Source organism: Hibiscus syriacus, unplaced genomic scaffold (genome assembly GCF_006381635.1).
Source record: "Hibiscus syriacus cultivar Baekdansim isolate YM2019G1 unplaced genomic scaffold, ASM638163v2 tig00112159_pilon, whole genome shotgun sequence".
NCBI classification, from domain to species: domain Eukaryota; kingdom Viridiplantae; phylum Streptophyta; class Magnoliopsida; order Malvales; family Malvaceae; genus Hibiscus; species Hibiscus syriacus.
Genome location: NW_024063263.1, coordinates 2,312,788 through 2,340,566, shown reverse-complemented (window position 1 = coordinate 2,340,566; position 27,779 = coordinate 2,312,788). Strand labels below are relative to the sequence as shown.

At 32.9% G+C, this 27,779-nt stretch overlaps 3 protein-coding genes across 3 annotated transcripts; 1 reads left to right on the top strand and 2 right to left on the bottom strand.

Moving 5' to 3' along the window:
* The first annotated feature begins 34 nt into the window (after nucleotides 1–34).
* On the top strand, nucleotides 35–21,631 carry LOC120175097 (protein DEHYDRATION-INDUCED 19 homolog 4-like). The gene is made up of 9 exons (XM_039181801.1): nucleotides 35–45; nucleotides 13,465–13,473; nucleotides 14,906–14,911; nucleotides 16,174–16,180; nucleotides 19,450–19,599; nucleotides 19,674–19,822; nucleotides 20,242–20,319; nucleotides 20,695–20,951; nucleotides 21,336–21,631. Exons 5-9 carry the CDS (start codon nucleotides 19,503–19,505, stop codon nucleotides 21,442–21,444), a joined length of 690 nt encoding a protein of 229 aa, XP_039037732.1. The 5' UTR covers nucleotides 35–45; nucleotides 13,465–13,473; nucleotides 14,906–14,911; nucleotides 16,174–16,180; nucleotides 19,450–19,502; the 3' UTR covers nucleotides 21,445–21,631.
* Nucleotides 4,062–7,265, bottom strand: LOC120175095 (two-component response regulator ARR1-like). Its single transcript, XM_039181799.1, has 6 exons — nucleotides 6,994–7,265; nucleotides 6,481–6,633; nucleotides 5,999–6,379; nucleotides 5,810–5,886; nucleotides 4,587–5,711; nucleotides 4,062–4,500 (listed from the first exon to the last, which is right to left on the bottom strand). Exons 1-6 carry the CDS (start codon nucleotides 7,175–7,177, stop codon nucleotides 4,429–4,431), a joined length of 1,992 nt encoding a protein of 663 aa, XP_039037730.1. The 5' UTR covers nucleotides 7,178–7,265; the 3' UTR covers nucleotides 4,062–4,428.
* Nucleotides 21,632–23,314: 1,683 nt separating the features above from the next.
* On the bottom strand, nucleotides 23,315–26,020 carry LOC120175096 (probable polygalacturonase). Its single transcript, XM_039181800.1, has 6 exons — nucleotides 25,909–26,020; nucleotides 24,898–25,215; nucleotides 24,643–24,763; nucleotides 24,389–24,563; nucleotides 24,213–24,283; nucleotides 23,315–24,021 (listed from the first exon to the last, which is right to left on the bottom strand). The coding sequence occupies exons 1-6, from the start codon at nucleotides 25,918–25,920 to the stop codon at nucleotides 23,336–23,338; spliced, it is 1,383 nt and encodes a 460-aa protein (XP_039037731.1). The 5' UTR covers nucleotides 25,921–26,020; the 3' UTR covers nucleotides 23,315–23,335.
* Nucleotides 26,021–27,779: the final 1,759 nt, after the last annotated feature.

Sequence of the window (27,779 nt, the reverse complement as noted above, 5' to 3'; positions counted from 1 at the left end):
TAAATATGATGTTACTTATAACCATTGTAGTTCTTAAATTTATTAGTACATTTGTCATAATTCTACCCGCTGTTTGATTTTTTTTTTCATTTACAATGTATCAAAATATTCTTCATTTTAAAAAATAAAAATTAAAAGATTTATATAGTATTTTAGTCTTATAAAATTTACATCATTATCACTTTGGTATTTAAAGATTTTTTTATTTAATTTTGACTTTTATTTTTTTCATGAAGTATGTTATCTATTTCGTTCTTTAATTATAAAAAGTCACGTAATATTTTAATAATATATCACATGACACGTAATATTTGGATTAAAAAAAAGTAAAATAAAAAATTGAAAACATACTTTTCAACTTTTAAAGACTTTTACAAAATAAAATTTGTTAGATTTGTATAATGTTTGACTTTGTTGAGTTTTTCTGTTTGAATTTCTGCTTCCAGACACTTCTGTGTCTTCATATTATAGAATTGAATAATCGTGTTTTATAAAAATATAATATGGTTATTGTTTTATTTGTTTTTCAATTTGGTGATATAAGTGAATATTATTTTCTTTTAATTTGAGTTTAAGTAATTATATCGTTATATATATATATTAATGATTAAAAAATTAAAAAATATATTATTTTATAATCATTTCCAGCTATTTAAAATAAAATTTAAATATTATTTAATTTTTTAGCGGTGCTACCTTCCTTTTCAAGTTACTGGATCATTTTTAAAGGTGTAGCAAGTTGGATCATTATTTTTTATTGCATTTAAAACATTTAAAATTATTTTTATTTAACGGGCCGCGGGTAAGCCTGTTTAACCCGCGAGTTAAATGGACGGGCCGCGGGCCTTAGAATTTAAAATCGTTTATAATTGTGGGCTTTTTAAACCGCTCCATTTAAGCCCGCACCGTCAAAATCCGCGGGCTAAACGGACGGGTAACCCGTATACTCACCTCTATTTAAAACTAGATATAATCGAGTCATTCGAATCAGGTTATTTCAGGTCTATATTATTTCGGTTTATGTTTAGGTTCAGATCGAATTTGATTCGGGTCTATGGAAATACAATTCGGGTCGGGTATTAAGTCAAGCCAAAATCGGATCGGTTGATTTTCGAGTCATGTTAATATCAGAATGGTTGGCTTCAGGTCGAGTGAATATCAGTTCGGGTCAATCATTAGATTTTTTGGTCAATTCAAATCGGTTTCAATTAAAGTCAACCTTCAAATTTTCGAGTCAATATTTAGATTTTGAAATCAATCGTTGTTACTTTTGTCGTCATAACGTTTGATGCTTCTCTTAATTACTTATAATTTAAGAATTTTATATGAATATATACTGTAATCATATTGTCGTGTCTCAAATGCAGAGTTAGAAGTTTTAATTTTAATCAATTGAATCAATAAATCTTTAAAATTAATAAATTTACGTGAATATATATTGTAACGATTCAAATTCAGAGTAGGAATTCATTTTATCATACATATAGATGGTATTTTAACTAAGGAAAGATTATATTGAATAATTAAACTAGTACTAGAAGTGGTGGTTAACTAGTAGTATAATGAAAAATAGAATAAAACATATATCATTTTATTATTTATCAATTCTAAAATTATATAATAATAAACAAAATTATTTTATTCATTCAAACTCAGTTATCTGGTTAAAATTGGGTCAAAGTTTAGGTTGGATCGAGTATGGGTAAACTAAATTTAGGTTACTTTCTGTTTGAGTATGGGCCTTAAAATTTTGAATATTCTATTTTCATCCTCAAAAGATGACTCTTATTCTAATTATTCCTTAAACTTTTAAGCATTCTAATAATCTCCCTAAGCTATGACTCTCTTTTTAAATTAGTCCCCAAACTTTTGAATATTCAAATTTCATCCCCAAGTCCATCCAAATATGTAATTAGCTTCAATAATAGTTTAACCTAAAATTTGGTTTTTTTTTGCAAACAGAAAATAATATAATTTGGTCTAACGATTTTATTAACAAGGAATGTTCAAAATTTTGGAGACTAATTTTGAATGAAGGTCACAATTTGGTGATAAAATTAAAATATTTAAAAGTTGGAGGACTATTGTAAAATTATAGTTATAATTTAGGGATGAAATCAAATTCTTTAATGAATAAAGATGAATTTCGTCACTAGATATACGATAAAACCTACCCATCCATGAACTTTTCACACTTTGGTTTAAATTACACGACCGTACTAATTAATGTATTGTTATGTTTCGTGACGTTTTTCTCGTGTCGAGTTACACGTGGTTAATTTATCAGAATTTATTATTTTAAAATATTAAATACAAAAAACAATATCCATCTTCAATTATTATTGAAATAGAGAATATAATAAAAAATATTATATTTAAACATATGGGTATCGAGAAAACCGGAAAATTGATTTGAATCAGACTATTCGATTCGATTCAGTTTTTTTAATTTATGTTTCGGTTTTAATTTTTTATATGAAAATCGTTTGAACCGAATTAAACTTAATAAAAAAATAAAGAAAATAAACATCTAAAACACATTCATATTAAATTCATTATAATACAAATTTAAATAAATAAAATTTTAAAACTAATAATATTTTTCTATAAATTTAAATTTATATATTTGTACTTGTTTTAAGCTTTAAATTTTTTTGAAGGTTGAATTTGAAAAGTATTGAACAGTAAAAAACTATCGAATTGATCTGAACCGAACTGAAAACTGTAGTTTTTATGTCACTCGATTTCGGTTCCTATGTTTTAATCCCACAAAATACGATTTGATTTATATTTTAATAAAATACCGAACCGAACCAAATACACCCTTATTTAAGTAAATCTATCAGCTAAATTTTAGCAAAGGGCGAGGAGAAATGAGCGAACTTTCCAGGCTGGTTCGGTGGGGGGTTTAAGAAATATAGGAAGAGATGAAGCCCCTTTTTTTAATTTTGCACAAAGTATCGGGCGTGGGGCCCGCTAAGGAGATGGCTTGTGACCAAAAGACAGCATGAAAGAGTGTCGGTCCCTTTTGTTCACTTTTTTCTTTTTGATGGGTCAATTGAAAGTCAAATCAGCTTGAATCTATGATAATACTTCTTAATTAATGATGCTTAATGTAAAGGGGTAAATTATATTAACAGATCACTTTATTATTAGTATGTTTATAATTAGCTCACCTTAATTTAAAAATTTATAACCAAGCCATTTAATTAATCGAGTGTAGCAATCAAGTCAATATGTTGTTAAATCATTTGTTGGTCAAATTACAAAATATGTCATTTTATATTTGTATGTTTACAAATGGGTCATCATATTTCAAAAAGTTACAGTTGAGTCACTTGATTAATTTTGTAAATCATATTGTTAGATGATATAAAGGCCATCTAACAAAAGACAGCGTTGATTGAGGTTAAAAAAATTTAAAGGGTAAACTACGTATTTAGTATCTAGACTATCAACTTTGACCTATTTTAGTACCTAAATTTTCAATTTTGTTCAAAACCTACCTAACATTTAGTTTTCAGTTCATTTTAGTATCTGCCGCTAAAAACTTAACGCGTTTAGTACCTAAACTATCAGTTTTGGTCAATTTTAGTAACTACTAAATTGATTCTTTTAATTGATTGATTCCTTTTGAAAAACAAAACAACACATCAGTTACAATTGCTAAAACAATGGTGTTGAGTAAAATGTAAGGACTAGTACCCAAAATTTTCTTTAGCAATGACAGGAACGTTGTATTTATAAACCAGTTGGTGAATTGTCAAGTTTCAACTCTCTCTATATGTTTCACTAAATTGACTCAAAAGAAATCCCATTAATTCCAAACTCAAACACCATTTATATTCATGGGATGGTGACACTTTCCTATAGGGTTTGAGTCGAGATAATCGAATTAAATTGAGTTCGAGTCGATGAAGTAGCGATGGCGACATGTGCAGAAGGGAGCGTAAGGAACCATGAATCCTATATCGACGATGAGGTTATTAGAAGAGACGATCACGAATTCCGAATATAACCGATAGAATGTGCACGGAAAATATAAAAATGGAAGCCAAAACAGAAGATCAAACTTCATCTGTTATTAGAGTTGGAGAAAGAAGAGTCTCCTATGATCTGCTCCTGACTAAAAACAATGCTTAGAAAAGCACACCCAAAAGTTAGTTTTATTTCCTACAAGATTTCATTACCGAAAAAATAAAAATAAAAATTCCGCACGATCGCCTTTGCGTATCATGCGGACGTATCTTACAGAAGTCGTAATTATCGTCCAATGGTAACGGATCGATCCGGAATTATCCGTTTTCCCGAACCTGTTACGTTCAAAACGAACTGGCACAACATGATATTCACAGGAGGAAGATGCAGTTTAGTGTTAAGTGAATATCCCCGTTGATTCACAAAGAGAACTTGAGAATGGAAGTTGCCCTACACCAGAATATTGTCGAGGGAATAACCATCAAAATCGAATTCGTGTTCAGCTGGTGCAGCCGCGTCTTGCTGCCAGGAAAATGAAACACACCGAATGTTTAGTTAACAATCCCCATTGATTCATGTACGTGAATGAAGAGGAAAAGGAAACCAACCTGTTTCAGAAGAGCACTCATGAGATCCTCTTGTCCGAAGTGATCGGGGTATAGACTGATAGGGGTCTTGGACTTGACCCTTATGGTACCGTCAACAAGAAGGGAGTTAAGACATTGATTACCATTTTGCGCATTTACTTGCCCCGTACTATCTCCGGATGAGAACATTGCCTTGCTTACGACGGGTGCATTCCTGTTCTGTCCGTTCACTTGACCAGACGAAAATCCTTGTTTAACTAAAACTGGTTGGGTGTGACCGAGGTTGCCTTGAAGAGAGTTCGAATGCCGAGAGGCATCGAACGTCATCCCTGCATTCTGCAGCTTCCAATTTTGGGGCTTATGTTGATTCAAATCGTTAAATATATCAGCTTCCTGAAAATCTACTTTGGGTGTGAGACTAGAAATCCCCAGTGTACTTCCAAGAGGGAAACTGTTAACGGGTAGTTCCCAAGCGTAATTCATGGGGAAATTCAACATCGAAGAGCTCTGCGAAACCAGATTATAACTAGGGGCTCTGATATTTTCTTGAATTCCATTTCTAGTAGGGACGTTGGCAGCAATTCCGTTGGATGATATAGGCTGCCCCATCGGTGAGACAAGTCTCGGATCATGACCGAGACTGGAATCATTGAGCATCTGCCCTCTAGCCTGTGGCTGAGCCATTTGCATCAATAACGAATTATTTTGGCTACTCTGCTGACCATGGGAAGTGACTTGCATATTCATGTTTCCCATTGATTGGGCACCGTGGTGCAACCCGGCAAGCTGCTTCGGTTCCATGGTTGTCGGAATTCCGTGTAGTAAATTCATTTGCTTATTATTGTTCACATGTTGCTGCCCTTCTCCGAATCTTAACTTCGGGTTTTCAAAGCTAAAAATGTTTCTTTGATCAACGAGAGGCACAGGTAAGCCTGATTTACCAGTCGACCGACCAGGCCCTGCTGCTTGGAGTGTGACAAGACTTTGTGCATGAAGCTGACCAGTGGCAGAAAGAGTTTGAAGATCGAGCCCATTGAGCGAAGAAAGCGACCCGAAAGTTGCATCTTGGGGACTCATAAAAGAGTTATTCAGATCACTCGGGTGAGGCGATACCCCGCTTAACCGTCTAAGATACAAGCGATATTTCTGATCACACGATAACAATTTAATTCAAGTAATTAGAATTTATTAAATGCAGATGCAGGCAAGTAAAAAGTTCGGGCATTTGGTGAACTTCAACCAACCTGAAGGTGGCTGGCAACATTTTCTCTGGTAAGTCCGGGAACGTTCATCAACTCCAAAATTTTCTTCGGGACAGCCTCTATATTAGAAGACCAACCAGAAAAATCATACAAGGGGAAAGACAGCAGTGCTTGAAGTTAATTTAAAAAGCAATTCAGCGAAATAGAAAGAAACAGGATAAAGACTCATACTGTCGATGCCTAGTTGATTAACTGCTACGACAAACTGTTGATGGAGCTCAACAGACCAAACAACCCTCGGCTTCTTTAGCGTTGATGTATCATCCCTCTCGTTGGTTTCATCTTCATCATCCTTCCTACGTTTCGAGCTTTTCCAATTCCCTTCATTAGCAGAGGAAGAGTAAACCTCATCTTCCGATTGTTTTAGCTGCTGATCTCCTTCCTCTACACTTCCCGATTGCTCAAAGTCCTTCCATTCGTTCTTCCTCTTCCGAACCACGTGTTGCCATATGTTCTTCAGCGCCTCGATACGAACCGGTTTGATTAGGTAATCGCAGGCACCGTGCGTAACACCCTTCATAACGACATGTTGTCCATCATCCGCAGACATCACTGCAGAAAATACAAGTCGAAATCACTTCAAAATTTCGAATTCATAGCGGTTATATCTCGATATCAAACATCTATGAAATATGATAAGAATGTGTGCTAACTGATAACGGGGAGATCCATCTCTAAACCGATATGCTCGAGAAGCTTGAACCCGTCCATGTCAGGCATGTGGACGTCGCTGATAACGATATCGAACCCGTTTTTGTTCTCTCTTAGCATAGATAATGCAGTCTCTGCTCGATGGCATTTGGTAACTGAAAAATAAAACCATCACAAATCAAATGAAAAATCAACCCCTTAAGCTCCAAACAAGATGCATCTGCGTTTTACATATCCACTAGATCAAGACAAACTAGTTCATTGAAGCAATTCGTCGAACATAAACTAAACTGACACAAAAATCATAGCTCAGAGTCTTAAAAAATGTTAAAACTATTGCCAAATCTAGGAAACAAAGATCCATTTCTTTTCCCTTTTGTTTTTCCAAAAACAAAATTCAACAACATCAAGAACAAGAAAAACAACCATTAATCAAAAACACAAAACCATGGCTCCAAAAATAAAAAAATTAGTAATCAAACAAAATATTTAAAGACGACCTGGGGAAGAAATACCTTCGTAGAGACAAGTTCTCAGCATCTTCTCCAAGATCATAAGACAAGTTGGATCATCATCAACAACGAGAACGCGCAAACCAGCGGGAAACTGATCAACAGCGGTTGCTGCTGTATCTGCAGCTTTCCAGCCAGCACTAGAGCTGGCTGTTGACATATATCCCTTCCCACTACTTGTATTCATCTCTCAAAATACCGATCCAAATTCCAAACACAAAGAAAAAGGGAGAAATTTTGCACAAAGATGCTGGGTTTTCACATGCTTAAACATGAACTAAGCAGATTGATAGTTTGATGCATAATTGAAAACCCAAAGAACCCCAAAGTTGATGAGTTAAAGATTTGAACTGAAAGATAAAGAATTTCCCTAAACAGAGATTCAAGATGAAGAGATTTGCATGTCTCATCTTTAAGTTTTGGTTTTTTTTTTTCTTCCTGGAATTAATAGTTATTTTATTTGAATAAAATATTCAATGAAATTTCTTTTAAATTTTTTTTATTTAAAAGTGGGTCAGTCATTGGGGAGTGGATCCAGCTCACACATGAAGTTAACCAACTCCACATATCCAAATCTACTCTAAGCACATGTCAAAAGTTAAAAAATTAAATTAAAAATTAAAAAAAATTACTGTTTTACTTTTGTTTTTAATGGTAAAAAAATGTCCACAAACTCTATCTTATTTACCAAATTAATAACAATTGCTATAATTTTCTAAATAATTTCTTACTTAACTTATTTTCCTAAAAAGAATATTAATAATTTCTTTCTAAATAAGCCAATTATATTTATAATTTTTAAAGTTTAGTATAATTACCATAATAGATAGTAAAAATTATATTTTAGTTTTTGTTTAATTATTATTACTATTATTATTATGGGGGAATGAGCTCTGATTTTGATTGAACAGTTCAACTATTTTCTCTCTGTCAAGTTATATTCGTGAAGTTCTTAACTAAAAATTATTAAAATATTATAATATTACCTGTTAAACATTGTTTCTTTAAATTTTATTAATTTAATACTCTTTTGATAAGACGCATTACATGAAACACGTCTTTACTTAAGTTGACAGAAGGCGCATTCTAGGATGTTGACATGGTTCCATATTAGAATACATGTTTTAAGGAATACGTCTTTCAGGGTCATATCATCTCTAAAATTATTTTAAAAAATATGTTTTAAAATTTTTTAAAAAAATAAAACAATAAAAACTAACATCATAATTTAATACATATTAATTTTATGAGTTGAAGAACTCAACGAGATAAAAGTGTTATAATACATTAGATTATATATGCACATTAGAGTGTTTGGGTTGTATTTCTTGATAATGTGAGATAAAAGTTAAAAGGTGTATTCTTTAACTTTTTTATCTCTGTATCTAATAAATATACTTATTCACTATTGTTATATTACATTAGATTAATATTTATTATTAAGGTATATATTAATTAAGATTGGATATTTTTTATATGTTAATATATTTAAATACTTATTTTTTAATTATCATTTCAAAAAATTTATGTAACACAAATTAAAAATATTTCATTGACATATAAATATATTATTTATTGAATATGATTAATTTAGTATAAACCTTAATAATAAATATTAACCTAGTGTAATTATTTAAATATATTAACATATAAAAATATTTAATTTTATCTTACATTGTCAAAAAACATAACTTAAACACTCTAACGTGTCTATATAAGCTAACCCATAAAGCTCTTCAACTAATGAAACTAGTATGTATTAAATTATAATGTTAGTCTCAATAATTTTAATTTTTTAAAACATATATTTTTAAAATGCTTTTAAGAATGATAGGAAGAGGCGCTCCTTGAAAGGCGTCTTTCGACTTGGTGCCATATCAACATTTCTTTTGGAAGATACGTTTCAGAAAACGTGACTTGGTTTACCTAAATAAAAACGTGTTTCACCTAATGTACATTATAAAAAATATATATTAAATCGGTAAAATTTTAAAAAATAATATATGACAAATAATATTATAATATTTGAACGATTTTTTAAAAATAAAAACTCCTAAATTCTTGAGTGACTAAGCTTTTATTATTATTATTATTAAATTTTTATCTTTTTATCTCTTTCTCCCCCGATTTGCCACGTGTCTTGTTATCCACCTTCATAGATATAGGTCTCTTTGGCTATGTTGTTTTTGCACTCTTATGATTCATTCAGTAGATCTTTCCCCCCCCCCCCCTCTTTTTTGTCTTTTACTATTTTTAATTTAGAGTAATTGATTTAGAATTAATTACACTTATCTTTATAACAAATTTTTACTTTTACTTTATTTTGTTATTTATTTATCGAATTAATATTAAAATTATATTTATTTCACAAATATTTTTTAGGATATAATAATATGTATGTGTATTATTAGTATACGTGTTCACATTATAAAAAAAATAGATTTGGATGAAACCTTCCTAAACCTAAATCAGATTGAGTATACTCGATAGAGTTTGAGTTGACTAAAAATTCATCCGATCCACGTCTATCTATAGTTGTATGACATGAAAATATCAATTAATTGAACATATTAAATAGTGTCGGTGATAAAAGGGAATGTTATTATCTTTAAGGGTGCGTTTGGTTCACGGAATGTAAGATTACCGGTGGGAATGTAAGATTATCAGGGAAAAGGATTACTGGGAATGTTGTATTTTGTGTTTGGTTGGTTTAGCAGGAATGTAAGATTATCGTGTTTGATTAAATGAATAAAAAATTATTGGAATGTATATTTGACCAAATTGTCCTTATTATATTTATTTTTTAAGAAGTTAGAAAATATTTATATATTTTATTTAAAAGATTTAAATTCATAAAATTTATATAATTTTTTTACAAAAATAAAAATATAAAAAGGTTTAATGAAAGGGTAAAATTTTATTTTAACCCCTGAACTTCATATAAAATTTTAATTATAGACTTTTTTGTAAATCTAAAATATTTTAAGGATAAATTTGTAATTTAGCATTCGTAGAATTTTTATTATTCAATGACAAAAGAATGATATTTTTGAAGAAAATAATTAAGGGCATTTTAGTCCAAAACGCCGGTAATCCGACAATACCTAAGGAAAATGAGGTAATGACATTCCCGATAATATACCCTAAAAATCCACTATTGATAATCTTATATTACCGGGAATGAGATTCTCGGGCTAACCAAACGGGAGAATGTGGATTCCATTCTAATGGGAATCCCACATTCCCTCATCCAAACGCCTCCTAAAGGATTTTGATTCGAGCATATTATGTTTGTATGATGTGTATGTGTGTTATAATAAAGCTAAGAAAGTACATAATATATTATCTTATAATCACTCTAAATTATTAAAAATATTAATTAACTTAAAAATCAATTTCAAAGAAGTGTCAAAATATAATTAATATATATTTTTATTTGATTTAACGACAAAATAACAAAAATAAAAACATTTCTCAAAGGCGATGATTAAAACGTATATTTTTATTTGAATGGCCAAAGTATAACAATCTTAAAAATAGATGACTGTGGGGTGTAATTTAAGAAAAATAGACACCACTATTACTAGATCCAACTAAGATGACTGAGACAAGTGTTAGAAGGGCCCACCTTCAAAGAAAAAGAGGGACCACTGTCGTACTTTAGATGTCCACGTCAGCATAGAGGATCATCAGATGTTTACGTGTGGATGATCATTAAGGACACGTGGTGCTGTCCCTTGTGGGCCATTGAGTGGGTCCCACCGTTAACTAAAATACAAAAAATGAGAAAACCAACGCCGAGAGATGGCGGGCCTACGCTTTTGCAGTGTGCGTGCGTACCTCCGGTGAGACAGACTAAAAAACGGTTAAAATAAAGAGTTATCGGTTTTATTATTGTGTTAAATAATAAAATTGGTAAAAATTACCGAAAACATTATTAGAAGTTACCGGTTTTGTTATTATTGGGTGTTTTTTATCGGATTTTCAAAAAAAAATACCGAAAACATTATTAGGCTTAAAAAATGACCAGATTAACATAATATTTTAAGTAATTACCAGAAAAATTTAGGTAATTTTTACCAGTTTTATTATTTAAACGATAAAAAAACCGGTAACGCCTTATTTTAGCCGTTTTTAAGCCTACCGCACTGTAGAACTTCCCCTTCTTAACACGCCCGTTCTACACTGAAAAACAAAAGGAAATCGAGTATGAAATTGAGTGGGTAAAAACATTACAAACGGTACTTGGCAAAAACTTTTTTTTATTGGGGTGTCGAAAAAATTATATGGTCTCGTATAGGATCTTATCGAAATTATTTTTAAAGGTAGGATGAATACTATAATATTCGTACGAGGATGTCGAAATTACTATGCGTCTTTGAGAAAACGTGATGATTGTAGTGTGTCTTTTGTCTTTTTATTTTGAAAGTATTGACGTTGTAATTGGATGAACAATAGGAAAGATGCATTATGTTTTTGGCGTCTTCTCTGATTCTATGAAATTCACTCAATCTCCATAAATAATTCCGACGAAACCCCATACGAGCCAATATATTTTCTCAACATCTCATATAAAAGTTTTGACCAAATGATACTCCATAGATTTTGACTCAATTTGATTTTATAAAATTATTTGAAAAATAATTAAGTACATCAGAGAGGATTTGAGCACCAAAAATATTAAAGTATGAGAGTTATCTTTAACTAATTACTATTTTATACTTACCCTGATTAATAAAAAAAGGTAAAAGATTAACTTTTACCCATGTAGTATATATAATTTATCACTTTCACCTTTATCGTATTTTCACATCAATTTAGCCATCGAACTTGCTCAATTGCATCATTTTATATCTTACTCCTAAATTTAAAACCCTAGAGTATAAACCCTAAACCATAATCACATATCATATAAACCTTAAACCCTAAACTATAAACCAAAACTTATGATTTATAATTTAGGGTTTATAATTTAGGGTTTTAAGTTAAGGGTAGAGTATAGAATGATGCAATTAAATAATTTTATGGATAAAATTAATGTGAAAATATCATGAGAGCGAAAATGATAAATTATATCTACAATAAGAGTAAAGATGACCCTTAACCCTAAAAAAACTTAAGTATTTAGCTAGACGATGTGATTAGTGGGATATATGCTCTCTTCTCACCACTTTTAATTATTACGTAATATTAGATTTATTATTAATTGATTTGTATTTAGATATTACAAAATATTAATATATGAACAATTTTTTATCAAAATTTTTTATTCACAAATCATAATTTGAACTTATATATTCGATATTTTTATCTGAACTACGTTATTATGAAGTCAGTGGTGATGTGTAAATTTTTTAAGGGATAAATATATATTAACAACACAAATTTTGTATGAGACGAATACAAATGCAATTTTAGAGTATGCACAATTAATAAAAGGGTAAACTATACAGATAATTCTCTATGTTTTCGATCTGATCGACTTTGATCACCAATTTAAAAATTAAGGGAGAATGATCTCTAACGTTATTGATCCGTTCGATTTTAATCCCTAACATTATTAATCCATTCGATTTTAGTCCCTCAGCTATTAACTCTCGTTCGATTTTAATCCCTAACATTATTAATCCATTTGATTTTAGTCCCTCAACTATTAACTCCCGTTCGATTTTGGTGACCATAATCCATTTTATATATAGCTACATACCATGGACCGGATTGATCAAATCAATAAATTGTTAATTGCACATGGGATAATATTAGTGGATCGCATGAGTTTTTTCCTTTTCTTTTGGGTATTCCAAGATGAATCATACAACAGAAAGAACCCTTAATATTTTTGTCATTATTTTTAAATTTTTATTAATCATATTACTCAACTATTTAAATGCATTTAATACAGTCACTGACAGTTAATATTTAACAAAAGAGGTGACCTAGTAGTAAAAAAAACTTAATATAATTATACTTTTAGTCCTCAATATTTGTACATTCAATCAATCTAATCCTTAAACTTTAGGCATGTAGGAATAGAGAACAACGAGCATGTGTTTTATTTACTTTTTAATATGTTAGATTTTATTTTGCTTTATTTCCTATTTGTGAGAATTAAGAATATGTGTTTTTATTAGGAATAGAGAACAACGAGCACCTAATGTATGAATTCATTTAATTGATTTAAATTATGACCAAATTGATTGAATGTATAAATATCAAGGACTAAATGTGTAATCATACCAAGTTTTTTAACTGTCACATCACCTCCTTCGTTAAATAGTTAAGGTGTATGGATTAAAAAAAATTCAAAATAGTGATCAAAAATGAAAAAGAGTTATAGTTAGGTGATCACCGATGTAGTTTACTCAATTTTAAAAGTCTGTAATGAAAGTCGAATGTAAGAGACGACAACTGAATAAGATTGGTGAATTTCACTAATTATTTAAATAATTAATCTTTATCCCTATAGTCTTAAAGTTTTTTTCAACATCTATTTTTCAGTAATTTTTTTTGGATAATTCCATTTCATTACCCAAGAAAGCAGGTGAGCCTGCTACAAACAGTACGTTACATAAACACAAATAACATAGCTAGAACAAGAAGGAACAAGCGGAGGATACTAACACAAAATACCCCAGCTCATGCAAAGGAAAACATTTCTCGAGTCAGCCCTTCTATTGGAACATCCTTGAAAACGAATTTGAATGATCTCTTGGTTGTCATACAAGAGCTCACCCACACTTCTACCCCTTCCTCCAAACGGCCTGGAGTTTCGCTCCCTCCAAATACAGTACACATGGCTTGCAAAAGCAAGCTTCATCACTTGAACAATAAAGGACTTCCCTCTAAGGAGTTGTACAACCCAAGCTAGCTCCCCATCCCAGCTCCTCACATCACGAACAATCCCGCATAGGGAAAGAATTTTTGCCCCATAAATGTTTCGCAAAGCAGCAACCAAAGAACAAGTGGCTTCTAGTCTCAGCAACCAAGCCACAGAATAAGCAGTTAACGTTTTCAAGATTCACTCCCATACTTGATAGTCTAGCACGAGTTGGGAGCCTATCTAAAATGGTCATCCACAAGATAATGCTTTGCTTAGGAGCACGCCCTGGGAACCAAACTAACCAGTGCCAGGCGACCTTGGGGCTTTGAGTACGCAGCTTCTCCCAAATTTCCCTAGTGCTAAGATCAGCAGCATAACCAGCAAGTAACTGAGACATAACAGGTCTCATTTCCAGGATCTTCTTAAAGCTCCAACTGACATTAACAGGGACACACATTTGCCAAAAATCCAAGTTCTTAATAACATAAGCAAGGACCCAACCATCATTGGCCAACATCTTCCTGATCAAAAGCCCTGAGCAGGCCTTGTTCCAGCCCTCTAAATCAATAACACCCAAACCCCTTTCAGATTTCATTAAACAAACATGCTTCCAACTCAGTCGAGCACCTCTTGCAGATAAGTCAGCTCATTTCAAGAAAAAATAAGAACACAACTGTTCAATTTTCTTGATTACAGCTGTTCAATTTTCTTGATTACAACTTGAGGAAGAAATACATGTCTATACCAATAATTTGCTATGCTAAAAATAACAGACCGGATAAGCTGCAATCTACCATCAAAGCTTAGATGTTTGTTGGCCCAAGTATTAAACTTGGCTCTTATCTTATCAACAAGACCTTGGCAATCATGAATTGAAATTTTCCTTGTCACGAGGGGAACTCCGAGATATCTCACGGGGAGAATTCTTTGTCTAAATCCAGTAATCTCATGAATGATATCGCACTGGGCAAGAGGGATTCCAGTAGAGAACAACTCACATTTATTAGCATTCAATTTCAATCCAGATAAAGAATAGAACATATCAAGGACAGACTGCACACCAACAATGGAGTCAATGGTGCCCTTGCATAATATAAGGAGGTAATCAACAAAGCACAAATGAGTGAGTTTTATCTTCCTGCTTCTAGGATGAAAATGAAAAATTCCATTCATGGCAGCCAAGTTTAACAAGCTAGATAAGACGTTCATAGCTAAGACAAAGAGATAGGAAGAAAGAGGATCTCCCTGCCTGACACCCCTAACAACCTTAAAGAATCCCACTAGACTTTCATTAAGCACGATTGAATAGTTAGGATTAGTAAAGCAGGCCCATATCCAATTAATGAATCTCTCAAGCAACCCCAAAGCATAAAAAATAATACCAACAAACTTCCAATTTAAAGAATCAAACGCTTTTTGTAAATCGACTTTCAAGGCACATCTTGGGGAATTATTTTTCCTGTCATATCCCCTAACAATCTCTTGAGCTATAAGGTTGTTATCAACTATGTTCCTACCCTTAATAAAAGCGGATTGATTAAATGAAACCATGCCAGAGAAAACAGTAGACAAATGGTTAACTAGGATTTTAGTCACAGTCTTGTAGATAATCGAGCAAAGCGAAATAGGCCTAAAGTCTTTAACATAGCAGGGGTTTGGGATTTTTGGCACAATAACTATAACAATAGCATTAAAGGAAGGGAGAATAAAGGATTCATTGAAACAAAACCTGATAGCATTTTTGAAATCATCACCAATAATTGACCAGGCATCCTTGAAGAAAAATAGATTGTAACCATCAGGGCTAGGGGATTTATCATTCCCTTGCCCCCAAATAGAATCCTTGATTTCCAAGTCAGTGACCTCACTGTAAAGAGAATCAGCAGCCCCCAAAAAAAGAGAATAGCCAAGCAGATCCCTAATGATGCAAGCACTTGAGCCAGTGACACTTGGATCTACCATACCCAACTGATTTTTAAAGAACCTAACCACCTCATTAGCCATGTCCTCAAAAGTATCAACTTTTTCTTTCTGCTTATAAAAAAGCAATTCAGCACTTTCAAGGACTTTCAATTCTTTTTCAGTCTCTAATTGCAAGCTAACAGCCTGACCAATGGCAACATAATCCAAGTTGGTCAGCTAAATTTTTTGGAGTTCTTCCCTCTTTTGCTTGACCAAACCAGAAATATCACTGAAATGAGATCTATTAAGCTCCTTGAGACAACACTTCAATCTCTTGAGCTTCAAAAATAGAATCTGAGTTGGGTTTCTTGAAGAATGAGCATGCCAAGATTCTTCAACAACAGCCATGAACCGAGGGTGGAGGCTTCGGCCTAGAGACTAGAGCAGACTTAAAGAGCCAGAAAAAGGCAGGACAATGATCAGAATCTCCGGGAGCTAAAAATTCAACCTCCGAGTCAATAAAGGAACCTAACCAAACCGAATTAACAAGAACACGATCTAGTTTTCGAGCTAGAAAAGTACCCTGCTGTTTATTTGACCAAGTAAATAAGGGGTCGGTAAAAGGATGGTCAGAGAGACCTAACTCATCCATACAATTTGGAAAATCAGAAATATCCCCTCTCGCAGCAACATTAAAAGGAACAAAGCTTTCATATGAATTGAGAGTGACATTAAAGTCACCGCCTATCAACCAGGGCTCATTTCCAACTGTACTCTCAATAAGCCTTAGCTGATCCCAAAGAAACTTACGAGAACCTCCCTCATTAAAACCATAGATTGCAGAAATGCAAAAAGACTTTCCCCCAAAGGATGATCTGATGGAAACACTCTGATTGAAAGTAGAAAGGACAGAACAACTAATACTTTTGTGCCATAAAACCCAAATACGACCATTGGCAGCATGGTTGTAGTTACAACATGAGTCCCATAATCCAAATTTTTGGCTCAAGATAGCCCCATAATTTCTCTCTTCAACTCTCGTTTCAAGGAGACACAAAATGCCAATCTGATTTTTAACAGCCTAACACAGAATCTTGTTTTGTTTTAGGGGATTGTTAAATCCCCTAACATTCCAAAAGCAGACTAGCATACAGGAGGGACAGAGGAAGAAGCACCACCACATTCTTCCATTTTCTTAGCTTTACTCACATTTTCTTTTTTCTTAAGTTTCAGCTCGTGCATTAGCTTCTCAACACCTAAAGAGGTTGCTCTTTGCTTCTTACCAGAGTCCACAGAAGGCATTCCAAGCAGAGCATTAGGATCAATAGAACTAAGCACCTCATACTTATTCTTCGAGGCACCCACATTGGTTTTATTTATCTCTTTAGAAGGCATACCTCTCAATCTCTTCAGCTGAGGGTTATTACCCTGGCCAGGAGCCACATCAGAAGAAGTTTGAGAAGGTTAGGAGGTCTAAACTTTACTAGCACCACCACCAATGTCAGTATGACCCCTATCCAGATCAGAACCTTGGGGTGGCAGAGAGTTTTCCTGGAGATCTTTATTAATAATGTCAACTCTAGGACCATTACTAGAACCACCCACTTTTGAACAAGAAATATCAACAGAGGACCCTGAATTAGGAACATTAGGACCCCCGATCTTCCCCTTAGCTTTCCATATTTGCACTACTTTTTTTCCAAAAGAGCAAAACTTCCCCGAGTGTCCAAATCGAGCACATTCATCACAAGAAACGGGTAACCAGGGAACTAATGCTAACAATAGATCCATCACAGAGCATTACATCGATGTGGTCTAGAATTTTAGAGCCAACAGAAATCTCGATGCATACCCGAGCATACTCGAGCCTTTCCCTGGAGGCTGTGATCGAGTCCATTAGAATAGGTTTGCCAATTGCACTAGCAATGTAGCTCAATCCCTTCTTCGAAAACAATTCTCAAGGCACATTAAACAACTGAATCCAGATTGGCATTCTTAATAAATCGAAATGCAACTCTTTAAGATTTAGTTCCCACTTTCGAAGAAACAGTGGCTTATGTTGAACATGTCAGGGACCATTTTCTAAAATCCAGTCCCTGGCAGAAGAACTAGTAAAAGAAAACACGAACATATTGTGACCGGCCAAACTAACCTTGATTGACGCGACATTTCCCCACATCAATTCAATAATCTTTTGCGGAGAGCTAAAATTTGGGATGGCTCCAACAAATTGGCCCACCAAAGCATGTCTCCAATTCATAATTCCTTCTTTGAACACATCATTTGGAGGTTTGACCATAACCGAACCATCAACCTCCGCCGGAGGAAAGAAAGAGAGTTCTTGCACATTACCTGCTGCAAAAAGCTTCCTCGAATCAGTGGGAGAATCTCCATCCATAGCCCAACAAAACCCCTAAAGAAGAAATCAACAATCAAACAAAAAAACCAGAAAATCAAGAAGAAAGAAGGCTGCGTTTTCACTCGCTATTAGTCCAGCTAACATGCACCGGGAGAGAAAACGCTTTTTGTCTTTTTTGGGGTATTTTTCAGTAATTTTGTCCATAATGTATATTGCATTTTTTTTATATTTTTAAATTAAATTAAAAAATAATTATTTAAAATCATATTTAACAACAATTTTAAATATTTAAATTAAATAATTAAAAAACAATTCCTAAATATAATACCAAACTGACCCTAAAAAAACAATTTATAAACTCGATACAATTAAAAGAAATCTAATTAATTATTTTTAAATATTAACACAAAATTAAATGTCTAATAATCAACAATTTAATTTAGTTTGTTTCAGGGTAAACTACACAAATACCCCCACGATTATAGGGTACTACTGTATTAAGTCTATCGACTATTAAAAGTTACAAAATGATCATTCAATTATAGAATGTTACTTTGTTAAGTTTCTCGATTATTTAAAGTTATAAAATAGTCATGCGACTATTCTTTATGTTCCAAATTCATCATTTTCCATTAAAACATTGGCGATTGTTTAAGCTTGACGTTAACATGGTGATTGAGTTATAATAATCATTTGAAATTTTGAGATCATATTTTATCATATCACAGTCAACATGTTAATTTTCAGCTCAAAATATCATATATTTTTTAACGAAAAAAGACGAGTTTGGAACAAAATAAATAGTCGGGTGACCATTTTATAACTTTTAATAGTTTAGAGACTCAACAAAGTAACATTCTAAATTTGAGGATCATTTTATAACTTTTAATAATTGAGATATTTAATGAAATAATATCTATATAATCAGAGATCATTTGTGTACTTTACCCGAATCTATTTTCTTTATAAATATTTATCCAGCGAATCTTCAATGTATCGCAATCAACATTCGTTGTCTCAACTGAAAACAGAAAATGACAGCTCCCGTTGGACACGTGGAAAGTCAGAACAAACGACGTCAGTAAAACGCGTTTTGACCAACAGCCAATCAAATTCCTCCGTGACGCTACTAAGTCCTCGTCCTGTAATGAAATCACAGCCACCCACCACTATCCTTTTGCTCATCAAGTGTTGGTTAATTGGTTATGGAAGTAGGGGGCATTTCCATAATTCAATAAAACTTAAGGGGGCAATTTGGAAAATAGAAGCAATTTGTTTCATAAAATATAGCAGAAACTCGTTGTACAGTCTCTCCTCTCTCTGCTGTTTTCCCCTGATCGTTTCTTCCATCTTTTTAGCTTTTATTTTTTTGGTTAATTTTGATAAATAATTGGATCGAAAAAGAAGCAGTTGCTTTATTTTCTAGGGAAAATGGAGTCAAATCCATGGAGCTTTCGTTTCTCCAATTCTTCTTCTTCTTCTTCTTCTTCGTCTTCATCCACGTCAAGGCGACGCCAATCACGATCCGGTTAGTATTTTGCTGTTTGTTTCTCGAGAAAATTAGAAATGAAAATGGTCTGAGTTTGTTGATGATTTTTTTAGATCTGTTTCTGGGAGGAGGGTATGAAGAAACTGACGGAGATGAGGATTTGAAGGCGCAGTTTTTATGTCCGTTTTGCGCTGAGGATTTCGACATTGTTGGCCTTTGTTATCACATCGATGAAGAACATCCCGTGAAAACCAAAAGCGGGGTACCTTTTTCCCTAATTCTCAACAAGAATCTGCCATTTTTTCTTCTTTTGATGAAATTCTTGTTTTTCTTATAGGATTTTGAAGTATACAAAATAGAATAAATGTGTCTTGAATAGTTCATAATTGCAAAAAAGAAGATTGAAAATTTTGTGGGATTTAAGTTTTATAAGAATTTTTTTTATAATATTCTCAGCTATGCGTCTTTGTTGGTGAATCTTACTACTGCTAGAGTGATAAATGTTGCATTTTTAAGCTGCGTAGCTTTTAATTTGATTGTTAGGGTCTATGATTCTTCAGGCATTGATGCTCTTTTTTCGCAAATTGATTTGTGTTCTTGGTTTGCTGGACATGTGATATTGCTTGAGAATTGCATCTGAATATTACTTCATACGTGTTTGGTTCGACGTTAACTTTTCAGGTTTGCCCGGTGTGTGCGAATAGGGTCGGAACTGATATTGTCGACCACATTACCATGCAACATTGGAAATTTCTTAAGATATCCTCTTATTTTGTTGATTTTGTTTGGGTGGGTTTAGTTGTTATCTGGTCCAACCATCAAAGTATTCATCTGTTTATGTTAAAAGGCTACACTTTGACCCGCTTTCATATTCACCGTGGTGCTTGATTATGCACGCCATGGTGTGAGGCAACACGTGAAACATGATAGATTTCTTTAAGGTTATTTATGAGCATTGGTTTTTTCTTATCTTAGAATCAAACTGTATGTGTCCTTAGGGCGACCGAGTTTATACTTTGTTGTCCTGTTAAAAAGGTTATTCTCAGTTCTCATATTTTTAAGTTCGAATGTCTCTTTATTTGCGAATAAGCATTCCTTGATGAACAGTTAGGTTATTCCTTGACTGGACATTACGTGCAGCGCAGGCGGAGATTACGCAAGGGTGGAACCAATTTGACATTTTCTATGTTGAGAAAAGAACTGCGAGAAGGAAATTTGCAGGCCCTTCTTGGAGGATCTTCATTTGTTTCTTCCTCCAATATTGAAGCCGACCCTTTATTGTCGTCATTTATGTTCAGTCCTCCAGGTGATGACCCTTTAAGCTTGCAACATCTTCCTATTGCTGAAGCAAGTGCAGTAAAGAAAGGTCTATATAAAGAATCTCCGGAAAGGTAAAAGTTATGGTCTATTGTTTCTTTGTCTGGTCTCCGAAAAATGACAGGCCTGCTTGTAGTCCTCTATGCCCCTTTTAGTGAAGTCATTATGGCTCGGAAATGTCATGGCTTACACTATGTTTGTTTTATTGTTACGGCTCGGAAATCACTAGATTATGGTATCTTAGGCTTAGGTTCTTCATATGCCGGACGCATATTCATACAAGAGTATAGGGATATATGACCCTCCAAAACTCTTCAGATACATAGAAAATCTTTAAAAAAGTGAACTTATGGATATCCAAGTTTTGAGTAACATAGGTCACTGCTGTCGATAGATGAAAATTTTAACCATATTGGATGCAGATATCCCAACTTTCTAACACTTATTTATGTTGACAGAAAGCCCCAACCGCCCCAAATTTCGGACAAGGATCACGAGGAAAAGGCTAGGAGATGCGACTTCTTCCAAGGGCTGTTGATGTCCACTATTCTTGATGATAACTTATAAGTTAATTGGGGTGCATTGGTAGTGGTTATGCCAATATAATGTTAGGTCCGAGAGAGTAAAGCATAAAGAAGACCTTCACCCTACCTCCGAAACGGTAACCGGTTAGATCCGTGGGCATTCCTATTGTATTTAGAGCTTTTGTGCATAATGAAAAAATGGAAGAACTTTATCCTATATCTATGCTTTGCTTTTTATAAAGCATTGAAGATCAAAGTTGCTTTTAATTCTCGTCATTATTTGCTATAGAGGTTTGCCTTCTGTTGAAAAACCGGACTTGTTGTACTTGACGCTTGCCTTCGGCGCACATCCGACGCATTCTGAATATAAATACGAGGATGTGATTCTTCAAGTACTTTTTCAATCATGAAAATACTTTAAAATTTTGAATGTAATAATGTGTTAGAAATTTTCAACCTAGCTAAGGAGTTGTAACAGTTGAGTTTGGTGATTTCAAGACCATGATGCCGGTACCCGCTAACCAGAAACAGTAGCTTTGAGGATCAGTGAACTCCCTGACATTAAAGCCTCAGAAGGGCAGGCCATCGTGCTGGTACCTGCTCAAAGGTAATAGATCACAACTCTCTGAGATGCCAGAACCGGAATCTGTGGGATGCAAGGTTATCAGAGAAAGCACAGTGAGCTACAGAATGGAGTGATAATGCAAGCTGAAGGCTCACGAGTACATGGTAGAATATGCTCAAAGTACTCGGAAACAAGCTGACGGGGAGGGTTGTATCGGTTTAATCCTCGATGAACCATCGCGACTCGTTGTCTCCCGGGATGACTCGCTATCGTTTTCCTCTCCAGGTCTCCTGTAGAGAGGGGATCTTGTAAAGCATATGGTAAAACTACATCGGAAAGGGTACGATCAAGTCATGAAGCACAAGTCTATTATTATTAATATAATTATTATTACTTTAATTTTATAGGTAATATAAACTAACTCTTGTTATATGCATTGATTAAATATGATTTATTTATAAATGATTATTATCTAATGATTATCTCTTCAAGAATTTAAGAATTTTTTTGTTGACATTTTATTTTACCCTTTAGTTTATTTGTTAAACAACTTTTTAATTTATAATTTTATGTCATAAATAAGAATAATATTAAGGAAATATGATTTAAAATTAATTTATTAATTATATTACTAGTGTTACAATATAAATATTTATGCTTACTCATATGTGGAATTTATAAATTTAATTTACTACAATTGAATTATTTTTTTTAAACTTTGTAGTTTTATTCAGATTAGAGAGCGTTGGATGAGATGAAATAAACGACCGAGATTAACAGTAAGAAATATGAAGATATTTACAAGAAAAAAAAGAGATAATCTCAGTCGTCGTTTTATGCCAATTGGAATCTCTTTTTCTTTATAAATAATTGGTCAAAATTTGTCACTTGCCTCAGAATCATGCATGAAATATGAATTTACAAATTATTATCATAATTTAACTTGATATATTTTTATAAAATAATTTAATAAAATGAACCAAATTTGACAATTTTTCACAATATGACCCCTTTGAATCTCTCATTCAGCAGATCCCAATCCACATGAAAAATAATTGATTATACAAAGTGATTGAAGCTGGATCAAAGCCATAAACATTAAAAGTAAAAGAATTCAAGAGACACCAATACTGAAAAATAAGCCAAACCCCCTCCTCCCCCTTTCTTGTACTCGCCGCCGCCGACAAAAATTTACTTACAAAAGAATGAAGAAATCAAGCTGTACAAACAATCTGCAGGACATGCTAAAACACCGACACGAAACCGACCAAGGTATTCTAGACTCGTGTCTTATTGAAAAGAATTTGACAGATGAAGATTTCCGATTTATTCGTGTGTGGTTTTTTTCTCTTCTAGTTGGAAGGAATACTTATCGTAAGATTGCAGTTGCCAGAGCACTTCCACCGTTGGGATTCATCAAGATGGAGAAACACGATGAAGATGTATTCATATTCTTAAGCTCGTCGCATGGTTCTGGAAAGACAGACTCGGAATAGCCAGAAACATTCGAGCACGTCCAAGGAATGGAACTGGTGGGACTGATTGACAGAGATACATTTGATATGCATATTGAATTGAATGGAGAGTGTTTGATACCCGTGAAATTTCCTGCAGAATTGATCTTTCGGCCGACGATGTTCTGCAGTGTGATCTTCTTGATAGACGGGAAAGCATCGGGATTAAATTTCTCATCCGGATGGGTACCGTAGTCACCAATGGAAACAAATGCCGTGTTGACGTTCAGCAAGTCGGCATCCGATATGATGATCTCTTTGATGTAACCACCTCTACCCATGGTTGTTCTAAATTCGATACCACTTAACGAGTTGTAGAGGTAGACATGTTCCACTTGGACATTGGCAATGCCTCCTGACATTTCACTACCAAAGGCAATGGACGCACCAGCAGATGATTCAAGGTGGACCGACCGGATGTGGACATTTGTGGTAGGTCTACCATAGGCAATGCCATATTCGTCCCAGCCACTCTTGAGGGCAATCGCATCATGGCCCATACTAATGTTGCAGTCCTCAATGCAAACATTATCAGAAGAATCTGAAAGCAAAAAAATAAGAGAATGATTCAGTAATCTTTTGGAAAAGAAACTAAACAAATCCTATAGTTACTGTTGTTTTCGAGAGGGATAATGTGATAAAAGAAGATTTAAGCACTTGCGAAAGCAATTTTCGAGCTGTACTACAGAATGTGCTCGAAATGAACAAAATCAGATATTAGACATCGCAAACCTGGGACTATGCCAATGGTATACGGTGATCTTGGTGGAGCATAGGCTGTTATGTTGTGTATATGTACATTGCTGCATAAATTCCGAGCAGACAGAAATTTAACCTTCTCCATTTATCGACAGATAGAAAAAGTTTAAAAAACGAGCTCAGCAATCAGAAATGCATTAAAAACAAACCTGCAATAGACCGGATGAATGTTATAGGCAGGGGCATTCAGGAAAGTAATGTTTGAAACATGTACGTCCTCGGAGGAAACAAATTCCACAAGGTGAGGGCGAGTATATTTTAAAGAATGAGATGTGAACCATCCCCACCAAACCGAGCCCTGTCCGTCTATGGTTCCATTATCACCTAACGCAAGAGGAAAACATAAGTTTATCTTTAGACAACCAAGACAACATGAGCGAAAATGAAGTTAACGGCTCCTTACCGGTTATTACGACATCACGCAACATATAGCCATTCACCAAACTTCGATACCTTCCTCCTGGAAGTTCAGTTCCTCGACCATATGATGGTAAGGGTTCAACAATTCCCCAATGAGATGGATCCTTAACAAGGAAGAAAAGCAGGTCTTCAAGGAAATCAAAGCTAAAAATTGAACCTAGCAACACGTATTATCATCGGACAATCGCCCCTAACATGTGAATAGAAATATGGAGAAAGAAACGGGCAAAATAAATACCTGAGATCCAAGAATTACAGCACCCTTTTCCAAGAATAGGGTGAGATGGCTAGTGAGACTGAAACTTCCCGTAAGCCATCGACCAGGAGGCACATAAAGTTGGGCGCCACCCTTGTCGGCGAAAGACTTGAGATAGAAAATAGCATTTTGAAAGGCAATGGTATTCAAAGTTTTGCCGTCTCCGACGGCACCGAATTCCAAGATGGATACACTATGGGGTCTCGGTTGCAATGGGAGCTTATTATCACACCCAAGATTTCTCCCTCCTCCATTGACTTCGATCGCATTGGACAATGCCAGCAGCACCAGCAACGCCACCTACGACGCCATTAATTACACACAATGAAGCTAGAGAAAATATCCAATTAAAGCATGAAAAAAATGAATAAATTTTGCATTGAAAGTATGCAGGAAAACCTCGAGAACATATCGATATGATGCGTTGTAGACCGTATCGAAATTGTGTACAAACATCTCAAAAAATACAAATACTAGAAGCACACAAAAAAAAAACATAGTTATGCCCTTGTAATGAAGTAATGCCAAAAAGATAAACATTGGACACATTACCATTAAAACAAATTCCCAAACACATCAAGGTAATTAAGGATGAAAATGACTAAATCCAAAAGTTTTGACTAAACTTAAGGAATTACCAGAAAATTAAGCAAACGTTAATTGGGAAAACTAATTAAACATCTTAAACGTCAATGTCAAAGGAAGGATCTCATTACTCTAAATACATGGATGATGGGAAAGCATGGAGTTTTAGAATAAAATTCAAAGATACAAAACATCAAACAAGAAGAAGGCAATCCATGTATGCATATATATAAGTCGAACCATCACCATTGATGATGAGCAAGTCCAATAACACAAAAAACCCAGAAATGCAGTTGTTTTCATTCATAAAAATAGGTTTTTTAAACAGTTCAACTCAATCAAAGATTTAATATTCATTTTAAATCCAAAGAAACAAAACCCAGAAATCAATCAAAGAAACGTACTTACTGGCATCTTCATATGTCGAAGTCTCCGGCAACAGATTACCAGACAGGCGAAGTAGTGAATATAAAAAAATCAAAAAAAAAATTGATACACCCAAACCCTAATATAAATTTAAAAAAAAAAAGAGGAAGGAGAAGGAGAAAAAAACTACGGCAAACAGGACTTCCCTGTAAGCATATGAATTATGAGCCTTAATTATATATCTATATTATATGACAAAATTCTAGGAATTCCTTTTTTTTAATGAATTTTAACTAATTAATTGCTAATTTACTTAATATAATTGTATTTTTGTTATATAATACATAACATGAACGACTAATATTAAGAATAAAAAAACAAAAAAAAGTTAAAAGTGAATAAAATAATAAAATATTTAATTTTTTATTATTTTATTTAAATAAATGTTAATACAAAATATTTTTGAAAAAATATTTTAAACATATATTATTCTGTAATCAATTTAAACTATTAAAAAATAACAATAAAATGAAAAGTCTTCCATTTTCTAAAGAAAAAAATCAATTATTTTTAATATGTTTTGTATTTAATTAAATTTTTATATTTAAAATTTTATTAATTTATCTTTTAAATCAACATTAATTATTAAATTTAATATTTCTTTAGATTAACCAATATTACATATTACATTATAATGTTATCTATAATTTTTTTTCAAATCCTTTATTTAATAACTTAATTAATTTAAACCAACAATCCGAGGAGTCCAAATATTAAGATGTAATTAATTTTTGAAAAATTGAGGGTTTTAAGTTAATTTAAGCCTTAAAAATTATACATTGTAACATATTAAAGTACTTAATTATTAATTTATTAAATATTAACCTTTAATTATAATATTAATAAGAAATTAATTCCATATAATTTTCATACATTCTTAATTTATATTAAAAAATAGACAAATGATAAACAAAAATAAAGTACTTATCCAAATGATAAAGATCCTATTAAAATGCCATTAATCAGTAGTTATATCTTCAGTAAAGATAATTAAAAATAATCATAATAATATATTTTAAATAGTCATATATATATTATATTATTAATTACAAATGAATTATAAGATAATATCTATTTAGTAGCTTCTTAATTATTTGATAATTAATGCTTAAACATTTTTATAAAAAACCGTGTTCAAACTCAAAATCTCTATAAATAATAATAACCCTTTAATTACTAAGACCATTATTCAAGCGCGCGCACACATATATATAATCTAAAAATATTTTTTAGGATTATCACACATATTAATTATTGAAACTTTTTCGTATTGAGTGAACACAAATAAATTTTCAAGATTGACACTCATAGTAAAATATACAATAAATATAAAGAAATTCAGATTGTATTATAAATACGTACTCACCCGAAATATACTTTACATCCATATATATATATATATATAATATAAAATAATTATTTAAATTTTTAATTATTTAATAATAAATACTAATATTATTGACATAATATTTAAACTCGGAATATCAATCGATAATAGGGCTGTAAACGATCCGAGTCGAGTTCGAATATTGTTGAGCTCGACTCGAACTCGAAAAGTTTAAAATTAGGCTCGACTCGAAAACTCGCGAGCTAAAAATTATCAAACTCAGCTCGAACTCGAAGTATAATATTGAAACTCGACTCGAAATCGAAAAGGCTCGAACTCAAAAAAATTCAGGAGCTCGATTGAAACTCGAATTTGAACCTACAAAAATCTAATATTACATTTAAAAATATATTTTTAAAAATTTATAATTATCAATTATGTATTTTTAATATATTTGTAACAATGTAATTTTAAAAAATCTAAAATTATAATATAACATTTTTTTCAAGTACCTAGCGAGTTTTTC